The sequence below is a fragment of the Mobula hypostoma genome, unplaced genomic scaffold (genome assembly GCF_963921235.1).
Source record: "Mobula hypostoma unplaced genomic scaffold, sMobHyp1.1 scaffold_82, whole genome shotgun sequence".
Lineage (NCBI taxonomy): Eukaryota > Metazoa > Chordata > Chondrichthyes > Myliobatiformes > Myliobatidae > Mobula > Mobula hypostoma.
In genome coordinates, this window is record NW_026948251.1 from 299339 (window position 1) to 322060 (window position 22722).

The 22722-nt window shown below is 44.3% G+C and overlaps 1 protein-coding gene across 1 annotated transcript in view; it reads right to left on the reverse strand.

Annotated features, from left to right (window-relative positions):
• Positions 1-4731: 4731 nt before the first annotated feature.
• The window catches only part of LOC134342187 (uncharacterized), a 50473-nt gene continuing 32482 nt past the window's right edge, over positions 4732-22722 (reverse strand). The window contains exons 7-10 of the mRNA XM_063040163.1: positions 22210-22257; positions 15183-15218; positions 12777-12809; positions 4732-5555 (exon numbers count right to left, since the gene is read on the reverse strand). Of these exons, the coding sequence (XP_062896233.1) occupies positions 5504-5555; positions 12777-12809; positions 15183-15218; positions 22210-22257 (169 nt within the window). The 3' untranslated portion in view covers positions 4732-5503. The remainder of the gene's footprint in view (positions 5556-12776; positions 12810-15182; positions 15219-22209; positions 22258-22722) is intronic.

The following is a 22722-nucleotide window of genomic DNA, read 5'->3' on the forward strand; positions in this document are numbered from 1 at the left end:
CCGTTCCATACCGTACTGCTGTCCATTTACATTAGTCACATCTGCCTGCCTTTGACCTAGCATTTCTGGGACATGAATTAGTTTGAATGTACATCTAGATCGTAATGGCATACACGCTGAAGGATCTTTTCCCTGCTGTAAAAGTCTGTGAAGAAACGTTTCCTAAGCTGTACTTATCAAAACTGATTTGTTTTGGAAGCTCGGGGCCAATGAAGAGATAGCGCTAAAGAGCAGTGAGCTGGGTAATTTCTCAGGGCCCACTGGGCTCTACTGCATGTTATTCCGAGAAGCAGCAGTTGAGATTACTGCGGTCTAGACCAGTATATTTGCGTTCTCTGCAGCCACAAACAAGACCCCAGAAAAGCTGTGATAAATGTTGAGACGTGGAATGGATAATGCAGGAACATATAGACGGGTGAGTCTCACGTCAGGGTTGGAAAGATACTGGAAAGGACGCTTTGGGCTAGGACGTAGAGCTATCGAACACCACACACATAAGTAGACCGCCTCACTCTTCTGATTTGTGACAGCATATTGTCTGGCCCAGTCCCATTGGCCTGCACAAGAACCGTCGCTTTCATTCCATTCGCATCCATGTACCCATCAGCGGGTCTTCTGAATGTTGATATTGAACTTGCATTTACTACTGTTTCTTACAGCTCATTCCAGATTCCCACTGACCTCTCCGTGAAGATGTTTTATCTCATGTTCCGCTTAAATATTTCAACTTTTTCCATTAGTCTATGATTCCTTGTTTCAGTGCCACCTTACCCGAGGAAGAAAAGCCTCAGTTTGGATGAGACTAAATCTTTTAAAATATTCTTATTAATTTTCCAAATTATAAACTTAATAACAAAGTTGGTACAAAGTTATTGGAATAATCTTAATCAGCAAATACAAAACGGATTTTAAGTAACATAGGTATAAAAGACTTCAAAACTCATAATGAAATTAGTCATTAAAAAAAGAAATAAAAAGAAAAAATATATATAAACAAAAAAATCCCCAAAAGAAAAAAAACAGGAAAAAAAACCCAAAAAAGAACAACACAGGGCTAGAGCAATATCTTGTATCAGACACGTTCAGTAATGCCGTCAACTTCGCTCCTCTAATCATATAATTTAAGTTTAAAAAAATGATTCGGAAGGGTCAGATTATATCATATGAAAATGTTGAGACTAAATCTATTGAATTATTCTCTCTAACGCTGGCCCTCAAATTCTCAGAAAATCCTGATACGTGACGTTTGTTTTATTCCTCTCTCTGCGTGGAAAGGGGTGAAACCTCTCTCTTCCCTGTTCGTAAGATTGAGAACATGAGATATGTCGATATTACCGAGTGATTAGTAGGTTTGTTGACCTCCGTCACTCTTCGTGGGGTTTGCTGTTACTTGTTTGTTTGTTGGGTGGTCAGCCCTGATGCTTCCTGAAGGAGCAAGTGAGGGGGTGGGGATGGGAGATGGGGCTGGTGATATTTTTCGTGGTTCATTATTTTTCCAGGGTTTTCTTCTGTTTCGAGGATGTATGCGAAGAGCAAGAATTTCAGGATGTACATTCTCTGATAATACATGGAGCCATTGGACCTGTCGGATGCTAAAAGGACTCGATGGAGTTTATCTGGCGAGGACGTTCCCGCAATGGGGGAATTTCGGACCAGAGGACGAAGCCTCAGAGCACAGGGCCAACCATTTAGAATGGAGAAGAAGAGGATTGTATATAGGCCGAAAAATTAACCTCTAGACTGCGTTGCCACAGGCGGCTGGAAATTGAAAATATTCAAGACAAGAGTTTATAGACATATAAAGGATGATGGGGAGAAGGCACGAGTCTGAGGCTGAAAGGGTAATGGATCAGCTGGGAACAAATTGCGAAATCGTCTCGCTGGACGGAATGGCCAAATTCTGCCTCTACATCACATGGCCTTATGGTCGTATGGCATCCAGAAGCCACCGCTGCTCTCGCCTCGCTTTGCCCGCAATATCCCAGAGTGCCTCACTGCAATCCTGACATGCGGTTCTGTCGGCTATTGTACGTATCCACCTATCTATTTATCTACCTATCTATCTATCTATCTATCTATCTATCTATCTATCTATCTATCTATCTATCTATCTATCTATCTATCTGTATGTATGTCTATCTGTCTGTCTGTCTGTCTGTCTGTCTGTCTGTCTGTCTGTCTGTCTGTCTATCTATCTATCTATCTGTCTATCTATCTATCTATCTACCCGTCTATCTCCATCTATCTCTCTATCCAGACATGCTGTGCGGAACAGCTCCTCCCAACCCTGACTGTCGTCGAAAACAAGGTAATGTGGTACTGGAGAAGCTGAAGTTGGTGATTTTACGAAACAGTGTGAAAACTTTGAGTTACCATTACAATCGGGTGCGCGTTCATGATTTAAAAGGTGGAACTTCGCGGGAGCATTTCAGATTTTGACTGTGATCTTTTCTATCAGGTCCGCTCTTATGTTTTAAAAGACAGAACTTTTCGGAGTTGGACTGACGTCAATAGTTGAGCGGGATTCATTAGAAACGTTGAGTTAAAATAGCATAATTTTGCGGGGCGGCCATTCTGGGAAAGGGCATTGTTGCGAGTGGGCCAGTCTTTGGAGTAGCTTTGGATCACCAGGCTTCGCGAGATCAGGTTTATCTGATCCATTTCTCTTTTTCTCCCTAATTTTTCATCCCTCGTCCAGAAGGGTACAGTGGTGCAGAAAGAATGTCTCCGATGGCAGAGTTTTGTTCCGTGCTTCATATGTGGTCTTCCAGATAACCAAATTAGCATTAGAAACATCGAGCTGTGGCTCCCCCCTGAACACATTAAACAACTGGCGCTGTCGCTCGATGGATTTTGGCTCACAAAAGCGACTGTGGACAGGTAGGAGCTGCAGGTAGGCCGGCGCCTCTAGATTGCAGGAGGGAGGCAGCTGGGTTTTTGTCAGCAGAAGGAAAGGAAACGGGAGCCAGTGCAGAGTTTTCTGTGCCCGTTCCCCTCTCTATTAAGACACTGTAAATACCGTTGATGACTGCCTACAAGAAAGGGGCGAGGGTCGCTGTGGCCGGGTTTCTGGCACTGAATCTGCAGCTGCTGCTCACAAACGAAGAGTATTGAAGAGGACTACAGGGTTTGAAGGAGATTGAAACGACCGAGGAGCAGAGTCGAGATTCTGTAGGCGCGATAGAGACTCCCGGATGATATGTTGACGCTCAGGTGCCAGCATCAGGGATGTCTCAGATCGGAACCATAGCATTCTGACGTGGAACAGTAGGCAGCTAGGTGTCTTCGAACCTGTCAGTACCAATGACATCGATAGAAAAGATAAAGTGGTACTGAAGAGAAATGTTAGGTTGCGAGATGAAAACGGAAAAACAGAACATCCCCTGGTCGGGACATCTGTGTACTGAGGGTTACAGTCTGCGTTTACATCCGCGCCCCTCATGTGTTAACGGGCGGCGAACCTCCCAAAACCGCAACTCTTCCCTGAACTTTCAATTATCACCCGGCCGAACTTCCATCATTTTCACAGAAAATATATATTAAAAAAAAAACCCGCAGAAATATCAGCCAAGTGCATCACGGGAACCAGCCTCTCAGACATCGAAGGCGTCCTCGAATATAGATGATTAGAAATGGGGCATCCATCATTAAAGATATACAATCCTGGATATGCCCTCTTCTCATTGCTGCCGTCAATGAAGAATTGACGGTGTCTGAGGCCCCACACACCAAGATTCAGGAAGTTTATTTTCCTCCAGCACCAGATTTCTAAATGGACAATGTACCCCTCTACACTACCTTAATATTTGCCCTCTGTTTAAGAACTACATATTTACCTTAAAACACTTATTTTAGGAACACATTTCAGTATTTATTTTACTGAACTACTGCCGTAAAACAACAAATTCCAAACATGGGACTGTGATATTAAGCCTACTGCTGAATCCGTTCTCCTCCACGCCCCTTCCCCCGTCCCCCGAAAGCTCGATGGCCGTTCTCTCTGAAAGCCATCTATCCGCACGAGTCACCTCTATAGTCACCTCCAGAAATGCCACCCTCTACCCACCCTCAACGACCCTTACTTTGGTGTCAAACGTTTCTCTCCACCGACCAGTCATTTATCCCTCCTCCCACCCTCACACTCGCCATCCTTCTGCTTGTCCTGCAGTGAATGTTCCACTCCCCACCGTGACCATTAATGTCCCTGATTCCCACACACCCGACTGCCATGTCTTCCATCCCTGGTGTTACTGTCTCCGAGCGATAGGGGTTCAGTGACGCGCCCCGTGGTGATTTACAGCCCTGAGATTGGAGGGGGAGAAGCGTAGGATAACCGTCTGCCCGGAGTAGGAGAGACACTGACCGTCACCTGGCTAACACCCACCTGCAGTCTGCCCACCTCAGCCATCGCTTCATACCAGAGTACTTCCACGTCAAGTGATATCATACCGACGGGAGTTCGTTTTGCCTATCGGACCTAAGAGAGTAATCCCACTGGTGACAGTCCCTGCACCATTTCCTCACCCTCACACACCAGGCGGCTTCACCAGCAGCTTGCAGTTGCCTCAGAGTGACTCGGCATTGGGAGGGAATTGGGATGGGCTGTTTCAGGCCACTGCATTGTCTGCTCTGGGAACAGGCTGCTCTTTGCGTCCGGTGGGGCTGCACAGACCTTCCTAATGGCCCGCCGGTACCGAAGGCAGCGACCTTTTAGCAAGAGACGGAGACCAGTTTAATGCAAACAGCGTCAGTTTTATTGAGTCATGCAGCTGGATGGATTAACGGTTATACGACGGCGGGACAGCGATCAGCGGGATAGTGTATAGTCAGTACCGATACCAGAGAGTGTGAACAGCGGAAAACTTTAACCCCTTCCCATAATCAGAGCACAGGAGAATTATTGCAGTTACGTGGAGACAGGAGGTGGATCATATCGAACGTCCACTGCCTGTTCTTCCCAGTGTCTGTAACGCTCCAGCGCCGACAACCCGTGCGGCCAGACAGAAGTGGTCTGTGGCCTTCATCTTCCCCAGTGCATTCCCCGAGGAGACACAGACATCCCCTCCAATCCCAAGCGTCAACCTGCGTGGCCCGCGGTTTTTGATGTATTTCTGATCTCACTCTTTCAGCAGGAATACAAAAGAGCCCGGGGAAGGACTCATCTGAATGTTCACCGTGACGCGGCGCCCCACACCAACATGGGCAAAGTTTTCTCAAGGCTGCTTTCCTTATCAACGCGGCCCGATGTTCTCGGGTCAGTGGAGGATCATGGTGACCGGAAGTCCTAGAACTGGGCTCCTCAGCCAGCCACATTGCGGTTACTGTGAGGGTCGGTGAAGATCGGTCACGTGTTGGGTATCGGGTGCCGAGGCCAGGTTGGGTGAATAGGCCAGTACTTTGATTACTGAATAACGGTATGGGAATGTGTTATTAGCGGAGTGCGTGCCGAAAACGGTGATTGATACGAAGCAAGGTGGGGGATCCAAAGCGATTTCTGTCGTCCTCACATGCGTGGGCAATCCGCTCTGCCAGTGGCAACGAACCAGACCTCCTCACTGAAAGGTGTAACAGAGAAGGGTGAGGGGAAATTTCCTGAGTGCAACCGCTGTCCCTTTATTGACGGGATCGTCCTCATCAGCAGAGAACCAGTCCCAAAAATCGGCATTGCTTGGCCGGATGAGTGTGGAGAGCCGGCGGCACAGATGCGCTGAGAAACGCATTCCTACCGTTAGAGAGCATGGGATCTACGATCAGACAGGGTAAAAATATCGCCAGGAAGGAGACTAAATATCCAAGGTGTTTTCCACGGATGTGGGGAACTGATGGATTACATGTGTCACGACAGGACTGATCAGGAATAACAGAGCCTGGTGTCGGAGAGGTAGGAAAGGTCCTTAATGAATATTTCTCTCAGTATTCATGATTCAGAAAGACCTTGACAAATGTGAGCACAACTATAACAGGTTGATATGCTTGAACAGGTCAATGTTAAGTAGAATGAGTGCATAAAAGGGACGATATGAAAATTCAGCTGCAGATTGGCCAATATGACGTTGAGGCTATCTCTGAAACTTGGCTAAGGGATGGCTGCCATCGGGATCTGAACGTCCAAGGATATAAGGTATATCGGAAAGATAGGTTAGTAGGCAGAGGGGGTGCTGTGGCTCTGTGTATAAGAAATAATATTAAATCATTGGAAAGACGTGACATAGGATTGGAAGGCGTAGAGTCTCCATGGGTTGAGTTAAGAAATAGCAAGGGTAAAAGGACATTAATGGCAATTGTATACAGGCCTCCAAACAGCAGCCGGAATGTGGTTTACAAATTACAGCAGGAGATAGAAGACTCATGTCAGAAAGGAAATGTCATGATAATCGTTGGGGATTTTAACATGAAAGTGGATTGGGAAAACTAGGTCAGTACTGAATCTCGAGAGCGAATTTGTAGAATGTTTAAGGGATAGCATTTTAGAAACCGTTTGTTGCTGAGCCAACTAGCGGATCGGCTATGCTGGATTGGGTGTTATGCAATGATTGGAGGTGGTAAGAGAGCACAAGGTTAAGGAACCATTAGGGAACAGTGATCGCAATATTATTTCGCAGGGAAACTGGCCGAAGTTGACTGGAAAGGGACATTTGAAGGAAAGACAAAGAAGAAGAAATTTCAAAAAGAAGAAGGGCAGTACCGTGGCTGGCAAGTAGAGTCAGAGCCGATGTAAAGGCAAAAGAGGGGCCATAAAATAAAGCCACAGCTACTGGGAAGATAGAGCATTGAGAAGCTTAAAAAAACTTGCGGAAGTAAACTACGAAGGTCATTAAGAAGGAAAAGATGAATTACAAGAGGAAGCTGGAGACCAATATCAAAGAAGATACCAAAAGCTGTTTATTGTACATTAAGGGTAAAAGAGAGTCGAGGGCAGAAATAGGATTAATACAAAATGACGCCGGAGATACTGCAATGAGAGATGTAGAGATGGCAGAGGAACTGAAAGCGTATTTTGCATCAGTCTTCACAATGGAAGAGTCAGCAGTATACCGAACATTCACGAGTGTCAGGGAAGTGAAGCATGTGCTGTGAAAATTACGACTGAAAAGGTGCTCAGGAAGTTTAATGGTCTGAGGGTGGATAAATCTCCTGGACCTGATGGATTGCACACCCGTGTTCTGAAAGAAGTAGCTAGAGAGAATATGGAGGCATTAACGATGATCTTTCAAGAATCGATAGATCCTGGCATGGTAGCGGATGACTGGAAGATTGCAAATGTTACTCCTTTATATAGGAAGGGTGAGAGGCAGCAGAAAGGAAACTATAGACCTGTTAGCATGACATCAGTGGTTGGGAAGTTGTTGGAATTGATTGTCCGGGATGAGATTACGGAGTACGTGAAGGCACATGACGAGAAAGGTAAAGCCAGCATGGTTTCCTGCAAGGAAAATCCTGCCTGACAAACATACTGCAATTCTTTGAGGAAATTAAAAGCAGCGTAGACAAAGGAGATGCAGTAGACGTGGTGTACTTGGATGTTCAAAAGGACTTTGACAAGGTGCCGCACGTGAGTCTGTTTAGCAATATAAGAGCCAATGGAATTACAGGGAAGTTACTAGCTTGGTTACTAGTCTGATCGACAGAAAACAGAGAGTGGAATGAGAGGATCGTATTCTGGTTGGTTACGGGTTACCAATGGAGCTCCACAGTTGTCACTGTTGGGACCGTTACTTTTTACGATGCACGTTAATGATTCAGACTACAGTATTAATGGCTTTATGGCCAAATTTGCCAATGATACCAGGATAGGTGGAGGAGCGGGTAGTGTTGAGGAAACAGAGAGCCTGCAGAGAGATGTAGGTAGTTTAGGGGAATTGGCAAAGTATTGGCAAATGAAATACAATGTTCGAAAGTTTATGGACTTGCACTTTGGTGGAAGAAATAAACGGACAGACTATTATTTCGATCGGGAAAGAATTCAAAATGCAGAGCTGCAAGGGAATTGGGACCTCTTGTGCAGGACACCCTAAAGGTTAACCTCCAGGTTGAGTCGGTTGTTAATCAAGGCGATTGCTATGTTGGCATTCATTTCTCGAGGCACAGAAACACAGAATCATAGAAAACCTGCAGCACGATACAGGTCCTTCGGCCCACAAAGCTGTGCCGAATACGTCCTTACCTTAGAACCTCCTAGACTTACCCATAGCTCTGTATTTTTTCGAAGCCCCATGTACCTATCCAGGAGCCTTTTAAAAGACCCTATCTGTTCCCTCCCCACCACCGCCGCCGGCTGCCTATTCCACACACTCGCCACTCTCTGCATAAAAAAATACCCCTGACATCTCCTCTGTCCCTACTTAAAAACACCCTAAAACTCTGTCCTCTCGTACTAGCCACTTCACTACTGGGAAACAGCCTCTGACTATCCACATGACCAATGCCTCTCATTATCCTGTACACCTCTATATGGTCATCTCTCATCCTCTGTCGCTCCAAGGAGAAAAGACCCTAGTTTACTCAAGTGATTCTCATCAGGCATGCTCCCAATGAAGGCAACCTCATTATAAAGCTCTTCTGCATCCTTTCTATGGTTTCCAGGTCCTTCCTCTAGTGACGCTACCGGAATTGAGCACAGTACTCCAAGTGGAGTCTGACCAGGGTCCTATATAGCTGCAATATTACCTCTCGGCACTTAAACACACGACCAATACATTGTATACCTTCTCAACCGCACAGTCAACCAAAGTAGCAGCTTTGAGTGTCTTATGGACTTGGAACCCTCGAATCCTTCACATTGCCAAGAGTCTTACCGTCAATGCAATATTCTGCCATCATTATTAACCTACCAAAATATACCACCTCACACTTGTCTGGGTTGAACTCCATCTGCCAATTCTCAGTCCAGTTTTGAATCCTATTAGGGTCCCGCTGTGACAGCCCTCTACAAGATCCACAACAACCCCAACATTCGTGTCATCAGCAAATTTACTAACCCATCCCTCTACTTCCGCATCCAGGTCATTTATAAAAATCACGAAGAGTAGGGGTCCCTGAGGCAAACCACTGTTCAAAGACTTCCATGGAGAATATGACCCGTCTACAACCACTCCTTCTCTTCTGTGGGTAAGCCAGTTCTGGATTCATAATGAAAAATCCCCTTGGATCCCATGTCTACCTACTTTCTCAATAAGCCTTGCATGGGATACCCTATTAAAATGCCTTGCTGAAATCCATACACACTACAGCTACGGCTATACCTTCATCAATGGGTTTAATAACATTCTCAAAATATTCAATCAGGCTCTTAAGGCAACGACATGCTGACAACGGCATGCTGACTACTCCTAATCATATTATGCCTCTCCAAATGTTCATAAATCCTGCCTCTCAGGATCTTCCCTATAAGTTTACCAACCACTAATGTAAGACTCACTGGTCTATAATCTCCTGGGCTATCTCACCTCCCTTTCTTGAATGAGGGAACAACACCCGCAGCTCGCCAATCCTCCGAAACCTCTCTCGCCGTCATTGATGATACACAGATCATCCCCAGAGACTCATCAATCTCCTCCCTCGCTTCCCACAGTAGCCTGGGGTGCATTCCTTCGGGTCCCGGTGACTTATCCAACTTGATCTTTCCAAAAGTTCCAGTACATCGTCTTCCTTAACAGTACATGTTCAAGCTTTTCAGTCGGCTGCAAGTCATCCCTACAATCGTCAAGATCCTTTTCCGTAGTGAAGCAAAGTATTCATTAAGTACCTCAACTGTCTCCTCCTGTTTCATACAAGTTTTTCCACTGTCACACGTGATTAGTCCTATTATCTCACGACTTATCTTCTTGCTCCTCACATACTTGTTCAGTGCCTTGGGGTTTTCCTTAATCCTTTCCCACAAGGCCTTCTCATGGCACTTTCCGTCTCTCCGAATTTCGTTATTAAGCTCATTCCTGCTAGCCTTATCATTTTCCAGATCTCAATCACGGTCTAGTTTTTGAACCTTTCGCAAGTTCTCCTTTTCTTCTTGACTAGAAGTATAACTGTCTTTGTACACCACGGTTCCTGTATCCTACCATCCTTTCCCTGTCTCATTGAAACGTACCTCTGTAGGACCCCATGAAAATATACCTTGAACATTTTCCAGAATTCTTCCGTACGTTTCCCTGAGAACATCTTTTTTTTTTAGCAATTTATGCTTCCATTTTCCTGCCTGATAGCCTCATATTTCGCCTTGTCAATCAAACCTTTCCCTAACTTGTCTGTTCCTATCCCTCTACAATGCTGTGGTAAAGGAGAGAGCATTGTGATAACTAGCTCCAAAATGCACTTCCACTGTGATACTTGACAACTGACCAGTTTCATTTCCCAATACCTGAATAAGTACAACCTCTCCTCTGGTAGGCTTATCTACATATTGTGTCAAGAACCCTTCCTCAACACACAACTCCATCCCATCTAAATCCTTCACTCCAGGAAGAGGCCAATCAATATCTGGGAAATTAAAATTTCCCACCGCAACACCCCTGCTATTATTGTACCTCACTTCACTTGGAATATAAGAGCAGGGATGAGATGTTGAGGCTCTATAAGGCACTCGTAAGACCACACTTGGAGTATTTTGTGCAGTTTTGGACTCACTATTTTAGAAATATATTCTGAGATTTGAGAAGGTTCAGAGAAGCTGCACAAGAATGATTCCAGGAATGAAAGGGTTACCGTATGAGGAACGTCTGGCAGTTCTTCGGTTGTATTACCTTGAGCTCAGGAGAATGAGGTGGGATCTCGGAGAAACATTCCGAATTTTAAAAGCCGTGAAAAGATATGACAAAGTTATTTCCCATGGTAAGGGACTCCTGGAAAATAGGACACGATTTCAGGATTGAAGGACGCCCTCTGAGAGCTGAGATGCGGACACATTACTTCAGTCAGAGAGTGGTAAATCTGTGGAATTTGTCGCCACCAGCGACTGTGGAGGTGGAGTGGTTGGGAGTATTTAAGGCAGTGATAGATAGGTTCTTGATTAACCAGGGCGTCAAAGGGTATGGGGTGAAACCGGGCGAATGGGGATGACTGGAAGAATTGGATCAGGCCATGATTGAATGGTGGAGCAGACTCGATGGGCCGAATCTGCTCCTGTATCTTCTGGTCTTATGAGCTGAATCCTTTCAAGAACCTGAGGATAGTTAATCCCCTGGTGCCGGGGGAGATATACTCCAGTTTTCTAAGGGAAGAGCAGTAAGGTCATCAGGCGCTTTTGGCGATGGACTTTGCGTCCTACTGCCCTCTTCAGTCGTACCGGCGGATTACAAGGAGTAAATGTTTATGCTTTGTTCAAAGAATCTAATGGGGATAATGGCGGGAATCATAGAACAGTAAAGCTTATGCCATTGTGTGTAAAATGCTCCAGTAGATATCCAGGCAGTATATACAGGCATTTGAAGAAATACAGTCTGATTAGAGATGGTCAGCATGGTCTTGCCAGGTGCAGGTCATGTCTCAAGAATGTGATTGAATTCTTTCTGATGCTGCAAACCACGTTAATGGTTTGTAGGAGGATGGTGTATGCATGAATTTTATTAAGATGTTTAATAAGATTCCTCATTGTTGGCCCACTCAGAAAGTCATGTGATAGGGGATCCAGAGAATCTTGTCTGTGTAGGTAGGACTGGCGTGCCCAAGAGACAGTGGGCTAGCAGTTGGAGATTATTGCACCTGGAGGTCAATGAGATGCTGTGATCCGTAGCGATCTGTTCTGTGACTCCTGGATTTTCTGAATTTTACAAATGAGTTGTATGAGGAAATGGATAGACATAGTAAGCAGGCAAAACATGGATGCTGTTATGGATCATGTGGTGGGTTATCTCAAGTTACAAACTGGGCATTGATAGATGCAGAGCTGGGTTGAGAAATGGCAGGTCAAGTTGAGTATGGGCAGAGTGAAGAATTACACTTTGAAAGGCCGTATTTGATTGCAGAATCCATGGTTAATGACAGTTTACTGTAATTGAAAATATTGAAGAGCAGAAGCACTTTCAACGTTGACGTCCATTATCCCTTAGTGTTTCCGCGCCATTAAATAGAATGGTTAAGAGTGCCTATGGATGGTTTAGGATAAATCGCCCGGGGAACGAGTTCAATAGCCGCGAAGTAATTTTGCAGCTCTATAAAACTCTGGTTAAACCACACTGGGAAATTGTGCTACACCCCAGATTGGGAAAATCTGAAAAGGGGAGGGAATTTTAAAGCGATTTTTTGGTAATGTATAGGGGCTGCCAAAGGTGTGTTTTCACGCATAGCAGTGAGTGTGTGAAACGCAGTATCAATGGTGGTAGTATAGACACATGCATTAGGATCAATTCAGAGATTTTCTTAGCACACGGATAACGGAGAAATAGACGGCTTTGTCGGAGAACAAGTTTACAGTCGCTAAAACATCAAGGACCAAAGGGGCTACAAAAAAACTGCACTGTTCAGTGTTTTCTTATCTATGTACAGGATAAACTAGGATGGTCCGCACAGTTTATAATAGGGAAGGTCATGCCTGGGCAATGTTTCAGGAGCTCAGGGTAGGGACAGAGATCAGTGACCACACCGGGGTCGCGGAGACATTACAGGAGTCGAAGGAAGCTGTTCAAAACCGTTCCTTCCCTTGAAAGAGCAAAGTGAGGAGAGTTTCTTCTCTTTCTCGCCGCTTCGCTCCCCGCCCGACCGTGCATGAGCGCAAGGCTGGTACTGTAACGTCTCTGGTTCATTAACTAACGCAATCACGGACAGAAATTTCGGATGCCACTTACCCTGACTGCTTCGTGCTGAAGTCATACGATACCCTGATGGAGAGGGTGGAAAAATAAGAAAAATAATTAGTGCTCTGACATCGTGAAGTTAATTGTCACCCACAATCCACATCTCACTGACACTCAACACTGATCCCTTCCTGATATGCTCAGAGGCAGCACTGGGACATCAAACTATCTTCCCTTCGGGCACGTTGACCCTCCAGCTTCAACATCAAGTTCAACTCTTCCACCAAACTCCTTTCCTCCGTTTGCTCCAAACCGTGGAGCCCTACTGCGGTTCGCTGGGGCACCGGCCCAGCTTATCTCCCCTCTCACACAGACACACACAATGCAGCAGCCACACTTTATCACTTCTTGGAGGAGGCTTCTGGAATAGAAACCGTACGATCACACTGATTGGTTTGCACTACAGGCTCTGCAATAGCTGCTAGAACATTAATGAACAGCCATGTAATGTGAATAACAACGTGTAAAATTACAAGTTTGATCTCATGAGGATATTCAACTTCCCCGATACAAAAATGTACATTCTTAGTGCAAGAGTAATAGACGGGGAGAATGTATTAAATGTATACAGGATGCTTTATTAAACCCAAACGTGCACACTCCAGCGAGAGGAGGTGCTGGAGTGAAAAAGCAAACGTATGTAAAACTCCCTAAATTCGGATCAAACGGTGCAATCGAGAGTATAACGAAGCCAGTAAAGAACGAAAAATGCGAACGAGGAAAACCAAAAGGGGACGTGAAAAGTCCCAGGCAAGCAGGATTAAAGTGAATTTAATTAAGCAGTATTCAATAGAAACATCAGCAGAACTTGACTAACTATGGATAGTGTATAATCATTTCACTTTGGGGAGCTAGGAAAGGCTATGTTTGCTTCAATGGGGAAAATGTAAGTGACGTATTCACTGAGTAATTTGCTTCCGTATTTACAAGGTAAAAGACGCGGAGGAGCAACAGATCGGAGCTCAGTGTATAAATATGTTAGGTGTTTAGAGGTGAAGTAGGAGAAGGAAGTGTTGGGCCTCCGAATGAGTTTTCAGGTGGATAAGTCTCCAGGACCTGATGGAATTTCCACAGGTTAGAGAAGGAAGAAATAGACGGAATTGCACGGTCCTTGGCAAGTATCTCCTCCCTAGCCACGTGAGAGATCCTAGAGGACTGAATACTGGCTAACGTTTTACATCTACATGAAAAGGGGAAAAAAGAGAAATGCTGGAAACTATTTACATGTGAGTCTCACGTTAGTTTCTTAAAAGACAGAATTAGTTGCTGAAGGGCCTTTTTGAATCTGGAGTTCTAATTAGTGGAGCTCAGCAGGGATCTGGGCTGGGACCGCTTCTGTTCGTGATGTGAATAAATAAGCGGGATGCAAATGTCGACAGATTTGTTAGTAAGTTTTCGGATGATACCCAGATTTGTGGCGTTGTGGATAGTTTAGAAAAAACTTGCAAAAAGTACAGCACAACCTAGATCAGTTGCAGATATAGACAGAAAAATGGTAGAAGGAGTTTAACCCCGATGAATTTGGAATGTTGCACCTTGGTCGGTCAAATGCGAGGAGCAAGTACTCTGCTATTGAAAAAGCCCTTAAATATTTTGCTGCTTAGAGAGATCTTGAAGTCCAAGTTCATAGCACCTCGGAAACAGTTACAAAGGTCGATAAGGCGGTTAAGGAAGCTTATGCAATGTTTGCTTTTATTAGTTAAGATATTTAGTACAAATGGCAATAGGCTATGTTGTAAATTTATGAAAATCTAGAGAGTATTGCATATAATTCTACTCATGCCACCGTAGGAAAGATGTTGAGGGTTTGGGTAGAGAGCAGAAGAGGATTACCAGGATGCTGCCTGGTTTAGAAGCCATGTACTAACATTAGACACCACAACTTCTGTTTGCTTTGGAGTGAAGGAAGCTGACTGGGAATTGTGAGAGGCGCAGATAGAGTACACAGGTAGTTTCTTTTTCCCAGGGTATATATATCTAATAACAGAGGTCTTGGATTGTAGTTGAGAGAGGGTAGGTTCGAAGGCGATGTGAGGGGTAACTTTTAATCCAGAGAGTGGTGAATGTTTGGACTGTGCTGTCTGGCGTGGTGGTAGAGGCAAATACATCAGCGGTTTTAGGAGACGGTAAGATAGGAAACCCTATGATTGTGAGGAAGATGGAAGAATACTGGCATTGTGTAAGTACGAGGGATTCGTTTGGCGTGGAGTGGGGTTCATTTACTTTCCAGTTCTGCACAATATTGTTGACCTAAGGGCCTGTTCCAATGCTGTATTCTTCTATGTTCTTTGTTCTCTCCCTCCCACCCTTCCGGCAGCATGAAAGCACACCCGATGTTGCGACGGGCCTGGTTCATTTAACGCCTCCAGAAAAACACAGCTTTCGAATTCCACTTACCCGCCGATAGAGACTTGTCTTCCCCAGAACAAATTCCTATTTAAAGAATATGAAGAAGGTACAAAAGTTGGTTATGTGAAAAACTATCTGAGAAACGGTGCAATGTTCACTCAGCCTTCTCTTTGTGCGCACTATGGGTTGAGGTGCTATTTTAAGTGGGACGGTACAGAGGGTCCATATGTTACCGACACTCAGCACTAAAGTGAGGTGAGGGACTGTAGGATGTGTGAGGCCGAACAGATTGTAAGCATTTTTCGTAGAACTGTACATATATTGTTATTACATTTTCTTTATTTACATAATTCATTGTGAGTTATATATAGGAGGTACCTGAATGGCATACGCCATTATGGCAATACGTTATATGTGAGTACCTCACGAATAGAACAATAAGTAGACAAGTTACCCCGGACATCTCTGTATTTCATTGGATTATTTTCCAGAGTTAGTGAACATAACAGCACGGGAAACGAAGGCGTCAATGTTTTGGGCAGAGTGGGAGAAGGATATCCTGGGTCAGATCTCCTTGTTCTCATAAAACAGGACAAAAGTGTGAACACATTTCCCGTATAGTATCTGCAGGGACTGGGAGTGATGGCTCTAATAACCAGGCGAGACCATAGCTGCGCGACGTGTGCAGTCAAGGGGAGCACAACATTTCCAAGAAGACCATATCTTAAGGTATAAGGAGAACAAACGAGAGGTTTCAGGGCATATTGGACCAATTGAAAGTGACTCTCCACCTCATATTCTCGATATTGATATTTATTGCTTATTCAGCTATTATTATTATTTCTTATTTTCCATTTTGGCTTCCAATACTTTGTTGTATTTGGTACATTGGTCGCCAATACCATAAAATCAGAAGAGCTTAGGATCATAAGACATAGGAGAAGGATGCGGCTATTTGGCACATGAAGTCTGCTGCACTATTTTATCATAGCTGATCCATTTTTTTTCCCTCTCAGTCACAATCTCCTGCCTTCTCAAGTATCCTTTCATGTCCTGACTAATCAGGGTTCAATCAATCTGTGCCTAAAATATACTAAAGAACTTGGCCCCACAGTTGCCCGTGGCAACAATTTCCACATATTTACAATTGTCTAGCTGAAGACATTCCGCCACATCCCCTTTCTAAAGGACATCCCTTTATTCTGCTGTTTGCTCTGGCCTCAGATTCCCGCACAATGGGATGCAAGCCTTCCAGAGTTTCCCTATCAAAGCCATTCAGCGTTGCATGGGCTTGAATTCTAGACAGTAGAGGCCGAGAGCCATCCAATGTTCTTCATATGATAATCCTTCCAATCCTGGACTTATTTTCCTGAACCACATACATCCTCTGAATTTTCAAAAATGTCAGCACATCCTTTCTTAGAAAAGGGGCCCGAAACTGTATACAATCTCTAAGTGAGTCCTCATCTCTGCTTTATAAAGCCGTAATAATACGTCCTTGCCTTCTTTTATTCTACTCCTCTGGAAATAGATGCCTAACATCGTATTTGCCTTCCTCACCACCGATTCAGCCGGGAAACTTAACTTCACATTGTTGCCCGAGGGCACCCGAAATCATGTGCTCCTCGGATTTTTGGTTTTGTTTCTGCGCTTGGACGATAATCTGCCCTTTTATTTCTTCTGCCAATTGCCTGACTATCAACCTTCTGAAAAGTACTCCATCTGCCACTTCTTTGTGCATTTCCCTACTCTGTCTAGGTCTGTCTGTGGGGTCTCATTCTCCTCCTAACTTTCTGAAACTTCATCTATTTTCGTATCATCTGCAATTTTTCCACGAAAGAAAACTACAGTTTCCTCATCCAAAATCATTGACATGTAACGTAAGAAAGAAGCTGTCCCAACCCAGATCCCTGAGGGCAACCCTAGTCACCGGCAGCCACCCAGAAAAGGCTCCCTTCTTTCCCACAATTTGCCTTCTGCAAATCAATGCTAGTGTAGTTTTTGTAATACCATGGGCTCTTACATTATTATGCGACCTCACGAGCGGTACTTTCTGAAGATTCATGTACACAACATCCCGTTTTCCTATCCTGCTTGTTAGTTTCTCAAATTATTCCAACAGGTTTTCAGGCAAGAGGTTCCGTTGAGGAAACCATGCTGACAAGTGCTTCCAAAACGCCAAACCACATCCTTAACAACTTACTCCAACATTTTACCAATCACTGATGTCTAACGAACTTTCCTACAATTTCGTAAGTTGTGCCTCTCCTGCTTCTTGATGAGGGGCATGACATTTGCAAGCTTCCATTCCTTCGCAACAGTGCCAGGATTTCTTTCTTGAAACATCACAACTAATGCCTCTACCATCTCTTCAGTCACCTTCTCAGAAGCCTAGAATGTATGCCATCCTGTCCAGGAGACATCCACATTAGACCTTTCTGTTTCCAAGAACTTTCTCCCTTGAAATGGCAACTTCTGACATTTCTGCCCACAGAGACTCTCTATCAGCTCGAGTTTCCATAGTAACGTTTCATGCAAAATATATATTCAGTTCGTCCGCCATTTCATTGTCTCCTATTACTAGCTCTCCAGTATCGTTTCCCAACAGTCCGATATCCACTCACGTCTCTCTTGTACACATTATGTATCTGAACAAACCTTTGACATCGTCTTTAATATTATTTAATAGTTTGCTACGCATTCCATATTTTCCTTTTTAATAACTTTTTTTCTCTTATGTTTTTTTTTAAAACGCTTCCCCATCCTCTAACTTCGCACTAATTGCTTTTGTGCTAGTTTTGACATCTCTTTCCAGCCAAAGTTATGACGCATTTACTTTATAAGGCTTCTTCCACTTGTGGTTCTATACATTCACGCCTTCCTGATTGTTTCCAGAGATTCCAGCATTGATTCTGTGTCTCCAGCCGTCCCAGTGGTCTTTTCCAATTAACTTTAGTAAACTCCTTTCTCATGCCGCTGCAATTCCCTTTACTCCACTGTAATGATGATACATTTGACTCTAGCTTCTTCGACTCAAATGCCAGTGTAAATTCTATTATAGTATGGTCACTTTCCCCATGACGGCTATTACCTTAAACTCTCTGATCTAAAGAGCAATCTTGTAGCCATTCTAGAAATGTCCACTCTAGGATCCTGCACCAAAATGATTTTCCCAATCTATCTGCATATTGAAATCCCCTATGACTATTCTAACATTCCATGTTTTGCATGCATTTTTATCCCGTTTTCCTTTGTAGACCATATCCTTACCGCCCAAGAGACAATTTGTATCGAAAGGGCTTGCCAGTCTGTATATCAGCTTTTTTATTTTTTTACCCTTGCTGTTCCTTAGATTTACCCACAACGAATCAAAACATTCAGACCCTTTGGTAACCCTTTCTAATTAGTCGATTTGAGTTTTTATCAGCAGAAGTATGCAACCCCCTGTGCCTACCTGTCTGTCGTTTCGATACAACCTGTGTCTTGGATGGTAATCTCCAAGCTGTCATCTTTCAGAAAAAGATTTAGTGATGCCACAACGTCATACGCGTCAACTGTGACACAAGACCATCCCACCTATACCGTATATCACCTTCAATACGGAATTCACCCTTTTACAAACGTTTGTGCATTGCAACTCATGTTGTCCACTGCCGTTCTGTCGCATCGTCAGAGCACTCCGTGCTCGCAGTCTCACTGCATACTGTCTCTGGAAACCAAATACCTCATGTTTGGCACTCGCACTCTGGCTGCCATTTCTTTGCCAAATTAGCTGAAACCGTTCATAAATCTGAAAGACTGACTCCTACACCAATTCCGCAGTCACGCATTCACCTGTCAAGTCATCGTATTCTTCCCCCACTGGCGATATCGAGACATTAATCACGTTATTACTATCCTGAAGGTACTTTTTTTCAGCTTTTTATCCAGCTCCCTCAATTCTCTCTTCAGGACCTCCTCACTTGTTATAACTACGTTATTGATGCCAGAATGCTGACCTTCACCCCGCAGAATGTCTTGGACCTGATCAGAGACATCTCTGATCCTGTCAGCAGGGATATAACATACCATCCGAGTCTGGCTATCGCGCCCACACAATCTTGTCTCTGTTCCTCCGACTATGGATTCTCCTATCACCACTGCAGTCTCCTCAGCTCTCTTATTCTCTGAGCCACAGCACCAAATACAGCGCCAGAGGCCCGGTCAGTGCGGCTCGTCCATGCTTTCAACAGCATCCAAGTTGGTATACTGTTCATTAGGGGAAGCGACGACACTTCCTTTCCTTCTCCTGACAGTCTCCCAGTTGCCTTTCTCCGGCAACCTCAGGGTGATAAACTGCCTATAGATCCTAGCTATCAGCTTCCCATTCTCAACTTTGAGTCGAAGGTCATAGACCCGCAGCTCCAGTTCCTTGTGACACTGCGGATCTGCAGCTCGGTTCTCCTGGTGCAGATGTGCACCGGGAGACTGGGGATCTCCCAGAGTTCCCATCTCGCACATACCGTACGAAACACTGCCGTGCAGCCATTCCCGCTATTGTTCCATAACAGACGGGAAATCAATAATTAAATATCAAAGAGAATCTTGGGAACAAGAAGAAGGTTCTGGAATCCAAGAAACACACACAGAATACTGGACGAATTCAGGAGAGGAGGCAGCATCTATACAAAAAAAAAACGTGCTCTCGAAGCTTCAGGCTGAAACACTTCGGCAGGACTGGAGAAAAAAAAACTGAGCACTAGATGGAAAAGGTCTGTTGCGGGGAGTGAGGGACAGAAACACAATGTGATAAGTGAAACAAGGGGGAAGGGTGAAGTGTAGAGCTGGGAAGTTAATTGGTGAAAGAGAAATAAATCCATTGGGGAATGAAGGTGGTGGAGGGGTGATTTGTAGCTCCAGAGGGAGGCGACGTGCGGCAAAGGACATAAGTTGCGAGAAGGAAAAGGGCATTGGAAGTGGTAACGAAACCATTTTAAAATCACCATATTAACAGCGGAGGTGGTGAGGCGATACATTCTGAAAGTTACAGGCTTGTGACCCTTATTTCAGTCGTTGGTAAAATGTTGGATGCTGCTATTACGAGTGCGCTTTTGATGTACTTGGACTCACGTTATGTGTTAGGCTAAATTCAGCATAGTTTCCTTCAGGGGAATAATGACTGAAAAATCAGTTAGTATTTTTTGAAGAAATAAAGGAAGGCTTGATCATAAGGCAAGAAAAGCATAAACGTATAAGACACACGAGCAAGCTTTGGCCATTCATCTCACCGAGTCTGGTCCGCCATTCCATCACGGCTGATCCCGAACCACACTCACCCCATAAACCGGCCTTCTCAATATCCTTTGATGCTCTCACTAATCAGGGAACGATCAACTTTCGCATGAAAATGCGCAAGAACTTACCCATATTGGGTTCTTTGGGTTTGTCTGGCAGTTTTCCGTTGTAATAGCTATAGCACTCATGCCTGCTCCTTGGCGCTCACGGACCACTGGAACATTGCTGGTGTCTTCGTCAATGAAGCGGATATAAACCCAAATTCAGTCCGTCTGCCATTGATTTGCCTTCCGTTTCTGCATCACCAGCATAATTTTCCAGTGGCCCACTACCAACTCTTAGCTCCCTTTTACTCAAGATAATTGGGAAAAAATAACTTTTGATATCCTACAATATATTATCGGCTACTCTGCAGTCAAATTTCATCTCTTCCCTTCTCGTCACTTTTTAGTTGCCTTTTGCTGGATATTTAAAAAAGAAACTTACCAAACATCCAACTTCCCGATCACTTTCGCTACCTTATATGTCCTTCCTTTTTTTTAATACAATCCTTACCGCCGTTTGTCAGCCACAGTTGCCTACCTCTGCCGCTTGAGAACACTTTCCTCTGCGGCACATATCTATCCTGCGCCTTCTGAATTATTCCCAGTAATTCAGACAACTGCTCTGTTGTCAACCCCGCCAGTATCCTCCTCCAATCCACCTCGGCAAAGTCTTTCCTCCTGCCCCTTTATTGCGATATTGATTCATGTGAGTCATGCTACTCCCTGTCAAATTGCAGAATTAATTTTATCATATTATGGTCACTGCCTCCTAAAGGTGCTTTACATTAAGCTCCCGAATGCGACCTGTGTTATTACAGAACAACCAATCAAAGATTGTCTTTCCCCGACTAAATTTGAGCACAGTCCGCACTAAAAAGCCATCTTGTAGGCGATCAACAAATTCCCTCTGTTGCAATCCGACACCAATCTTTTTTTTTCCACAATCCCCTTGCATATTGCAGTCCTGCATTACAAATGTGTCATTACAATTCTTACATACCTTTTCTAGCTCATTTTGCAATCTGAAGCACACATCTTGGCTACTAATTTGAGGCCTATATATGATTCCCACAATATGTTTTTTCCCCCTTTCAGTTTCTTATCTCCAGCTACAACGGTTCAACACACTCTGACACTATGTCATCTCTCTATAATGATGTAACACCGCCTGGAACCAACAGATCCACAACATCGCCGATACCTTCCTTTCAGTACACAGTATATCATTTGATGTTAAGCTCCTAGCTATGCTCTTGTTTCCGTCACGACTTACATATTGCAGCCCTAATTGCGCCACGAGTTCGTCCACCTTATTTTAATTGCAACGCGCAATAAGTACAGCACCTTCAGTTCAGCATTTTTCGTCCTTTTGAATTTTGCCTCTGTGGTAGAATTTAACTCTTTGTTCTGTCTACATTTGTACCCAATCATTGACTTATCCTCCATTACATGCCCGTTAAACCCATCATCTGTATATAAACCCGCGGGATCATGCTCAACAATACATCTTGCTTTCCGTTACACTGCCATGTTGTTTCACACTACTTTCGACAGCTCTACTAAATATGAGAAAGTCAATTGCTGTTGCTTTCTTAGATTTTCAGAAGGTCTTTCACAAGGTGCCGCACATGAGGCTGCTAAACGAGCTAAGGTCACATGGTATTACTGGAGCGCTCCCAACCCTTCCGTCAGCTTGAGCACCCACCCGATACAGCAGCTCTCACATATCGCCCCGCGCACAGTGAATATCCACTTACCTGTAACCAAACGCTTCCTGAGATTCAGAAAATGCTCCTTCTTCGCCCCTGTGTTCAAAAATAGAAATAATTATATCCCGGGTCATCAAACCATTATTTTGTTCGATTCCCGATCCTGCGTGAGCATCCTACTGGTGTGATTCGGTTTAAAAACTTTCGAGCAGGTCAGTTGGAAAATAAATGAGTTTGAAGAATGTGAGGAAAACAAAGAATTAGAGGGGACGTGCCAGCAAAGCAGGACGCTCAGCGACGCAACACTACGACGGGCAGGGTGCAGAGAGGCGAGTTCGGAGATATTCCAGAACTCGGGTGATTATTAAACAGACCAAAAGGCTGAGCACATGAACTGGGTTGTAGAGCTGGCCGTGAATGATCACGTGAGATCTCAGCACCTCACTTTGTGCGATTTGGACGGACAAAGAAAAATAACCCTGGAAAAACTGTTTTGTGGATAAGGAAACAATAAGCGATAGGGGAGAAGGGACAAAACATTCAAATTGAACATAATGCTGC